Source organism: Uloborus diversus, chromosome 1, assembly GCF_026930045.1.
Source record: "Uloborus diversus isolate 005 chromosome 1, Udiv.v.3.1, whole genome shotgun sequence".
Taxonomy (NCBI): domain Eukaryota; kingdom Metazoa; phylum Arthropoda; class Arachnida; order Araneae; family Uloboridae; genus Uloborus; species Uloborus diversus.
The window spans coordinates 252,438,223-252,448,026 of record NC_072731.1 but is presented as its reverse complement, the minus strand read 5'-3'; the positions used below and the strand labels follow the sequence as shown (position 1 = coordinate 252,448,026).

General features: G+C 34.7%; 1 protein-coding gene across 1 annotated transcript; it reads left to right on the top strand.

The window, feature by feature from the left end:
* Positions 1–387: 387 nt before the first annotated feature.
* LOC129226807 (cilia- and flagella-associated protein 251-like) lies at positions 388–9,278 on the top strand. Its single transcript, XM_054861437.1, has 3 exons — positions 388–529; positions 2,547–2,748; positions 8,571–9,278. The coding sequence occupies exons 2-3, from the start codon at positions 2,556–2,558 to the stop codon at positions 9,212–9,214; spliced, it is 837 nt and encodes a 278-aa protein (XP_054717412.1). The 5' UTR covers positions 388–529; positions 2,547–2,555; the 3' UTR covers positions 9,215–9,278.
* Positions 9,279–9,804: the final 526 nt, after the last annotated feature.

The window sequence follows — 9,804 nt, the reverse complement described above, 5'->3', positions numbered from 1 at the left end:
AGATTTTAAAAAATAATAATAAACCAAGAAAACACGATGATCGGAATTATCAATATTCATCACTTTCTGATGTTTTTATCGATCAATACTCAATGAATTGTTGAAAAAAGATGAATCGCTACGCGACCTCTATCGCTACGTGAGTTATTAACAATTTGAGTTCAATTCACTTGAATAAAGTTCGGTTCACAATTCACATTAAAAAGACTGAGATGGCTTGTTTATGGAAACAAAGTATTCAAAAAAATAGAGAAAATATGATATTCCGAATAATCTAGAAATATAACTTTCTGGTATTTTTATCGATCAATTTTCCAGGGAAAGTCCTGATCGGAAGCAGATAGGAACGTGTCCGCTGAAGGTATATCCGCTCCTCTCGAAGGGTTGCCTCTTATCGAATTTCCGTTCCAATGTAAATTTGCAATTTCGTTTTAATAAAACTTCTGTTTATTCATTTCATATATTTTGTAAAAAATAGATAGTGAATCATAGCTTCATTCTGCATGACAGACCGGCTGGGCTTCACAAGGTGAGTTCAAAAAATTTAACTCTTTTTAAAAAATAAATTAAAATTGTTAATGAATAAAATGTATAGCTGAATAAATGGTTAAATTACGTTTCAGCTGGGGTTTTTTTTCATAAATGTTAGTTTAATTCCGCTCATTTCGCTGTTTAAAAGTATTAATTGTATTGTTTTGCGATCTTCTTATGTTCTTAGTTTGAGGCAAGGGAGAGTTGGGAGAAATTGGACAGCTGCATCTACGTGTCGAAATAAATGTGAAAAAATATTTCTAGTTTATCCACTGGATGTTAAAGCAAGATCCGTCAAAAAGGCAGCGTTTTCCCGTTCTTTTATCTGTCCCATTTTTTTCCGACTCTTCCCTAAGTTACAGATTTTGTGAAGTGTCTCAAGTAAAGTTTAGAAAATCTCTGCATCTTTCTCTCTCTCTCTCTCTCTCTTTTTCTTAAAATAAAAAATATATGACGGTAAAAAAAAAACATTATATTGACTTTTTAAATAATCTTAAGTAATGAACATTACGGAAAATTGGCGGTTGGGAGGGGATGATAACCACTTGACCCGGCCTCCTTTTATCTGCCACCTGGCTAAATATCCCGGACAGTTGATTTCTGAACGGCCAGAGATTTGGAAATTTTGCAGAACATGTAGCACTATTAGTATTTTTTACGTTTATATCCATTCATTAAAGTTTAAAAGAGTAAGTACAGTTACTAAATCTTAAAATAACCATTGCCACATCGAACGTCACTGCATACAAGTTTAAAATAGCTTAAAAGAAGGCGTGAAATAAAAGACGTTCATGTCTTTTGGTAATTGATTCATGGTTGCTGATACAAATAAACTTGATAGTTAAAAGATAACAAGAAAAAGCAGAGGTAATTTAACCATACAGATGACACTTGATTGCAAATCGTTTGACTGTTTTAGAGGTTAATTCATTATCCATTATCTTAAAGATCAAGATAAGTGGTCGCCGCTCATGACATTGCACCTAAATAAAAAATTAACAAAAAGTGGGGGTAATTTTATTTAAATATTTTGAAGAACTGCCTATTTTACGATTTATTATTTAGGAATTAAAACTATTACAACTTTAAGTCGCTAAGTTAAAAATCCAAACAAGAATGACATTACTTAAAATACACCGCCAGCTCAGTTATTCTATCCGAGGACTGCAGTTTCGTGCTTTTTAGCACTCATCAGCCCGGAATAGGAATCACATGAGCTGGAGGCGAAAGGGAGCCAAGAGAGCCAAACAAACTGGTAGCTAATGTAGAATTAGCAAACCAGATGAGCGACCGCAGCAATGGTGCGGTTCAACTCAAAGATTGATGGCAAAGCTTTGCCATCAATTTGCCATCAATCTTTCAGCTGAACCGCACCATTGCTGCGGTCGCTCATCTGGTTTGCTAATTCTGCCAAAGCTTTGCCATCAATCTTCTTTGCCATCAATCTTTGAGTTGAACCGCACCATTGCTGCGGTCGCTCATCTGGTTTGCTAATTCTACATTAGCTACCAGTTTGTTTGGCTCTCTTGGCTCCCTTAAGAGATTTTTCGCCTCCAGCTCATGTGATTCCTATTCCGGGCTGATGAGTGCTAAAAAGCACGAAACTGCAGTCCTCGGATGGAATAACTGAGCTGGCGGTGTATTTTAAGTATTTCTGCCTAGCCCTGGCTTTAGGGCGGTAACATACTACAAAAAGAATGACATTGTTGGCTGGCTTTTTTCCCGCTTCTTTGTAAAATTAATATAATTTTATCTCATTATTTAATGTTTTCTAGATTAGTCTTTTTTTTCTGCATTTCTTAACCATTCACGAGAATATTTGAAACGAATTACGGTAAAGAACATCTCAAGTGGTATTCTGCAGTGGCAGGTAAAGGGAAGTAACTGCAATTTTTTTTTTTTTTTTTTTTTGCGTTAAAAGAGTTTTCTAAAAGAAATGAATCTCACTGAACGTTCTTCTGTTCATCATTCAACTTAACATTTCTTCTTCTTTTTTTTTTTTTTTTGCATTGCAGGTGATAGTCATGATGTTGTTTAAACGTAAAGTTCCCGTCCTTTGTTTGCTGCTTGCCGCAGTGTGTCTCCAACTAGCACAGTCACGACCATGGGCAAATGACGACTCTGACGACAACCGTTTCGAAGCAGATGAAGATGAGTTTGAAGAAGAGATTCCTGATGAAAGTGAATTAGCCAGATTTGAAAATCCTGGTTTTAGAGGTAACAGTTTATCCTTGTTGCTATGTGACTTGAATCAAAAAACATATCCCTAGTACATTCTTATAGCGTTTTTAGTTTTTCTGCTGAAGTTAATCCTGGACAGTCTGACAAGATGGATGATTAGCACGAATTTACTGACACCTGTATCACTTTAGCACGTGCTGGTGAACTTGAGCGTAACTGTTCCCGCATTAAGTTTATATTTCACTTTATACAAATGGTAATAGTCGAGCCCGCTTATTAAAATATCGGTTAAAAGAATATCCAGCTTAATATAATACATTTTCAGTGTACCAAACCAATGTAATGCGTTATTTTGATCCCTGTTAATGGAATACCCCGCTTATTAGAATATTTTTTCGTGGCAAAATAGCTATTCCATTAAGCGGGTTCGACTGTGTTACAAAGGCAAATTTCAAAAATTCGAAAGAAGGTACAGATCCTTTTTTTCTGCGTTACCAAGAGCCCCTTTTCCAAAGAAAAGTTAGTGAGATTATGGATGAAAAGACGCTCCATAAAAGCTATTATTTCTCATACTTTATCTACTTTGTATTGTACGTTAGGTTTTAAAATATGTCATTTGCTGACATTTTGTACATGAAACCTACTTTCACTATCGCAATCCCGCCGAGAAAGGAGGCGTCAATAGATGTCCTTTTATATTCGCAGGATGAATCTGAAAACAGAGGCTAAACTTAATGGGAGGATATAATGTAGCTACAACAGCAATATTCGTCACATAATGTATAATTGGTACGGAAGCCGTGAAAATTTTTCAGTCACTCCCATAAAACAATTCTCAATCCTGGCTATTGGATCCATATTAGTTTCAAAGTCAGGTGTGTCAAGTATCTCCTCGTTTTTTTTTTTTTTTTTTTTTTTTTTTTTTTTTTTTTTTGTGTTATTTCTTAAAATGTGACAGTGGAAAACTACCTTCAAACTTTTCCCCGCTTGCGTTCCGACCACAGGGCCGTTTCCATGGGCACTTTCGACTTCGGAAAAAAAACCTGCTTTTCACCGCATTCCGGTTATTTGCAGGATATATGTGTAGTTTTTCCCCTCCTGCTAGCTTCTGGAGTGAAAGCGGAGTTTTTACCCAGAATGCATTACGCGAAACAAGTTCGTCTACTAGCGGCAAAGGATGCTGGGTAAAAATCGCTTTCTCTGGTACAATGGGAAACCTCTTTTTATATGGAAACGGGGTTATTTTTCAAACGGTTTTTCGCGGAGCCAGAGCGGAGATTTCCCGGGTAGAAAAGTGTGTTATGAACGCGGCTATTCTGTGACAAATGTAACTCGCAATTTCCTTCTCTCAGTATATATAAACATTCCAAAGATTGGCAATATGGCTTCAAACCAAAGGCTCTGGATAGTAGTCTCCCACTCCTAGCAGGGGCACCCCAAACTTAAATTTTTGGGAGGGCGGAAATTACCAATTTGTTTAATGGAGCTCCAAGTTCTGCCGAATGATATGGTACGAGTATTCACACATAAGTACACCCAATGAAAAGGGACATTCGGGCATTTAAAAATTGCAATTATTTCTCCTAATTTGCAGTTTGTAGAACTAAATTTGCCGAATAAGGGAAATTTTTGAGAGGTCACAATGACCTCAAGTGACCCCTTCTGTCCCTTGTGGAAAAAGTCCTCTTATGGAAAAGAATAAACTTATTTAGAATTCGTTAATTGAATCAGACTCATTCAATGACCTTTCCCAATGTAATTATACAAATTTTTTTTATACTCATAAAAGACAAAACTGCAAGCATATCCGAAATCTTTGCTATATTTTCGAATTTTTTTGAAAACATTTTATGGCTGGTTGCATTGGATTTTAGGAGAAAAAAAAAGGTTAATGCTAAACACCTTTTTCGTAGGAAAAAAAAAGCATTGGAATATTTCAATAAAAAGTTTTGAACTAATTTTACATTTGAAATTATTTTCCATATAGCCAATCCATTTATTAGCTGTGTTTTGATTCAAAAGTCTAACTATTTACGCCTAATGTTTTACATAAGTGTTCTATAAACTGTTTAAAACTGAACTGAAACTTGTTCAAATCAGAAAATGAAGTCTGAAGTAAGGCGTCATGCAGGCGTAAGGCAGGCAGGCAAAGATGGTTCGGGGAGAGATTATTGAATTGGACTGTTCTTTCGAAATTCATTAAAGAAAAACACATACAGACAAAAATGTCCCATGTTCTTTCGAAATTTTTGTTTTTAAATTGCACTGAGATATTTGTTTTATTTCTTGGCTCATTTTTTCGTTTTCTGTGATTTTTTAATGGTATATTAAACTATCTTTCATGTTCTTATTCTTTCCCCTCGAAAAAAAAAAATACGTAAGGGCTTTTTAATTCCCGACACACAAAGGATTGTAAGTTTGACGGGTCTGTGTATCTGTCTGTGGCACTCTAGCGCCTAAACGGATGGACAGATTTTGAAAAAAAATTGTTCGAAAGGAGAGTTGATCGAGAGTGTTCTTAGCGAGGCTGCGTCTTCGAAGACATAATTAACAAAGATAAAGTTTTAAAATTTAATACCTCAAGAAACTAAAATTAAAAATTTTGAAAACCCCCGACTGGATTTCAAATATAGAATCAAGAGAGAAAATTGAAAATCCTTTTAAAAGCCCTTGTACAATTAAAATTCAATTGCAAGTAATAATTACAAGTATTTTTCGATAAATAGAAACTGGCAGTAGGTAAAAATTTTCAATCATTGTGTTTAATTTCCTTGTCGGCTAACAATGAATTCGTTTACCAATCGCGTGAATAAAGGCTTAGCTTTATTTAAAATCTGCTTTTAAAAAACGTTATAATTCGAATTCTATCTAACATGGAAGTTCTAAATTCATTCTATCAGACGCAGAAAAAATTACTTTTTATTTTGGGTTTAAATTTTTAAATTTTTACATATGTTTTCCCTGCAAAATCGCGAAAAACCTTTTAGAGGTTTTTAATTAATATTTTCGTTAATTAATGCCATCAAAAGACGAAACCCATCTAAGAACACTCTCGATCAACTCTCCTTTCGAACAGAAAGAAGTTTTTCAAAATCGGTCCATCCGTTTAGGCGCTAGAGTGCCGCAGACAGACACAAAGATACACAAATACACAGACACGTCAAACTTATAACCCCCTTCCTTTGTGTGTCGGGGATTAAAAATAAAGAGTATTTTTTTCAAAACAGATTTTAAAGCGATTGTTAACCGAATTTATCGTTAGCCGGCAAGGAAATTTAACGCAATGATTTAAAATTTTTATCTGTTGCCAATTTCTATTTGTTAACTAATAAAATACTTGTAATTGGTTTTAAATAGTACAAGGTTTTTAAAAGGATTTTCAATTTTCCCTCTTGATTCTACATTTGCGACTCAGTCGGGATTTTTTAAAATTTTTAATTTAGTTACTTGTTTACAATAATTATTGTAAATTCACTTTTTAAGGACTAACTACGAGTCCCGTTTTTGCTCGTTATGCGTTTTCTGGGATTTAAAATCCTATGCTGGAATTATCATTTCAAAAATACTGAAAACATCTGTTTGAGGGAAAACATGAAAGTTTTGTAATTTTTGCAATTTTTGTTTGAGGTACATCTTTGTTTGTGAATTATACATGAGGGAGTGAAAAGCAAGGGGATGTAAGTGGACTATTTAGAGTTTCGAGTAAATCGCGTTTAAAGTTCAGATCGTAGGTAGAGTTTTATTTAAAATTTTTCGTAAATCATGTGGTACAGCAGTACCTACTAGAGCTACTAGTACAATTTCTTGCTCCAAAGCAGACGAGAGATTTTCCTATCATACGTACTGATTATCTCCAAATTTTTGACTTTGTCACTTACGTCCCTTTGCTTCTCACTGCCTCACAAGTGAAAAATATTTGATTGAAATTAGGGGAACATTTTATCCACATCTCAATGATTTTATTACCAGTTTGAAATAATTCAACAGTGGCCCCCTTTGCAAAGCTCACGGCTCCTCCATTTTTATAATTTTTCCCGTGGTCCCCTTACTTGGTTCTGCAGCCCTCAAGGAGGTCGGTCATGTGACTCCCGACGGTTTTTTCATTGCTGCGGAGCTAGGGTTACCAGAGTAAAGTTTTGGGTTTTGCCCAATTGGCCAAAAATGATATTTAATTTTAATATGCAATTCACGTGCCGCTAATAATTGCTGCAGTAATTAATCAGGCTTTATAATTAAAACTGGCTATGTGGCCCGGCTTTGCACGGTCAACCTCGAAAATAAATGTTATGTCAAGTGACACGTGTTCAACACTCAGGCTTGAACCAAAAAAAAAAAAAAAAAAGTAAAATTTTGCGGCAGATTGCGGAAAAATAACCAAAAAGTAAGCATTTTAAATCTCCCGATAATAGGAAAAGCCATTAAAACAAAAGCAAGAATTTTACTTGTTCATATTCGAGGGAAAAAAAAGGCAACAGATCTTTCGTCGATTTTTTTCACGCTGTAAATTTTAATAAAAGCATTGTTGCTGAAAGTTGAGATGAAGCACTGAATACTAATTTGAATGGAGGAATGCCTTCGAAAAATAGGGATTTTATGTCGAAATCTAAGTGTCATAATTAATATATTTAATCAATATCTTCGCTAATTATTATCGGAGTATTGTGTAAAATATCCAAACATAAAGACGGGAAAATTAGGAATCTATCGATACCTAGTTCGATGGTCAGTTCATTGGCATTCGGGAGAAGTAACTTGGACATACATAGATACATAGGTACATACGCTCAGTTTTTAATTATATAAGATTTAATCGCTTGTTTTTAAGGTTCGTAAAACTTTTAACGATAATTTCTCGGCATATAAGTGTTTTCATGCCACATTTGGTAATAATGTGAAGAAGACTAGACTTGTACAAGGAACATGCACACATTTATTTATTTATTTATTTATTTAGAAGCTAAACAGCTTCTCATCCATAGAGGACCGCGTGCCATGCGCCTTGCCTCATGACACACACAGGAAAGATTTACAGCACAAGAGAAGGAAATAACACCCAGGGCACCGGCGGGAATCGAACCCACGACCTCCGGCTTAGAAGACACATGCACGCATTATCTCCGTTTTACTAATGACGATTAGCTTTTTTATGTGCTTGTAATCAGGGCCGCTGAGAGCCAAGGCGTACCCCTTGTCAATTATGTCGCCAGGCCCCTCCTGCCTGCCAAAAAAAAAAAACAACGAAAAGCAGGGAAAAGAAGAAAAAAGGGGGAAGAAAAAAAGGGGGGACGGAAGAAAAAAGAAAATAAAACTGCTTACTAGATAGAATTAACTCTGTTTTAAGTGCCACAGAGTAAATTCTTCTTAATCTTTACGTTTACTCTCATTCGGAGTCCCCTCCCTGTTTTTTGTTTCTTCCTTTCTTTTTCTCATTCCTTTTCTTTCTTTTTCTGCGTTAGTGTCGCTAGGCCCTCCCAAGTTCCGGGCCCCTAGTTTCCGACTAGGCTGACATGGCCTCTCGTCGGTCCTGCTTGTAATGAATGATTTAAAAATTTCGGTATTGAATTTCTAAATTGTGCTCATGAATACCAGTAGTTATTTCAGAAGTGGATCTACAGCCGAACACTTTCTTCAGATGCAGGGCTAAAAAGAATTTTCCGATTACATTCTGTTAGATGAGATAAAAAAACAAATTCTGTGTGAGAAAGGGTTTTTTTCTTTTAAATGTATTTATTGATTTAAAAAAAAAGTTTGACTATCAGTTTTTTTTTTTTTTTTAAATAACAAAATCACTGAATCAAACAGATAATACTGCTAGGTTTTTAAAAATTGCATAATATTTTTTTTTTTTTTTTTTGCAGAAGAAGAAGGCGAAGAAGATGAGGAAGATAATGAGGAAGATGAAGATAGAGATATGGTCAAACGGGAACTAGAAGATGAACGCCTGGAGCTCCCGGAAATTACCAACGAATTTGCTGAAAAGGAGGAGGAACGTGAAGCTGATGAAGAAGCTGCAGAAGAAGAAGTTAAAGAAGAAATAGAAGAAGCTAAAGAAGAAAAGGAAGACGAGGAGAAAGTAGAAGCTGATGAAGAAGAGGAAGATGAAGATGAAAAAGATGAAAGCGAGTTTAATGAGGAGGAAGGTGAAAAAGGCGACAGAGAAGAAGGTCCATTACATGATGAAATTGAAGAAGAACCTGTTGAGGAACACAAGCCAGAAGAAGATGACAAAGAAGAAGCTGCCAAAGAAGAAGAAATTAAGCTTGAAGCAGAAATTCATGAAGAAGAAAACGATGTAAGAGGAGAATTGCCTCCTTGGGGAGAAAACGATTCTGATGTAAAACCAACACTTGAAGATGTTCCACATGTAGACGATGATGAGGATAATACCAACTATAACATTGGTAGTGGTGATGAAAGTGATGACAGTGGTTTAAGTCCAACACGAAGATTTTACCACAAGATAAAAAAGTACATAAAAAACTTTTTTTCCGGTTCACGTTGAAAACCAAAGTCACCTTTGTCAGAACTATATTTTGACATTAAACAACTAAAACTTATCAACTAAATATTAATCAATTTTCTTACTCGTCTCATACGAATAGTACTAGTATACTTTGTATTTTTGCATAAAACTTTTAATAAGTATCTTTTTAGATTATAATAGTTGCAATAACTATGTTATTTATAAAATTTGTTTTAAAGTAACTTTTTGTTGAACTACAAAATGTAGTTGAAAACATTAGCTAAGGCATACATGGTAACTGCGAAAACTGTACTCAAATTAACGCTGTAGTAGTACTCATAATTTTTATTTCAAAAAGCGATATAATTTTTTTAATGACTCTTTGATTGATTTCATTAAAAATTTCAGTGACTAATTCTCACTGTCTTGAAATACATTTCACTTAAATGATAAAACAACTCATACTACATTTCCTTTTTAAATTGTAACACTATGCTACGAAATGAGTTCAGAGAACTTTAAAAATTGCAAACGAATGCCTAAACATATCAGGAAATGTAACAAATTACTTGACTTAAGTTGTTGTGAAAAAAAAAAAATGCAACAGAACTTTGAAACATATTTTTATT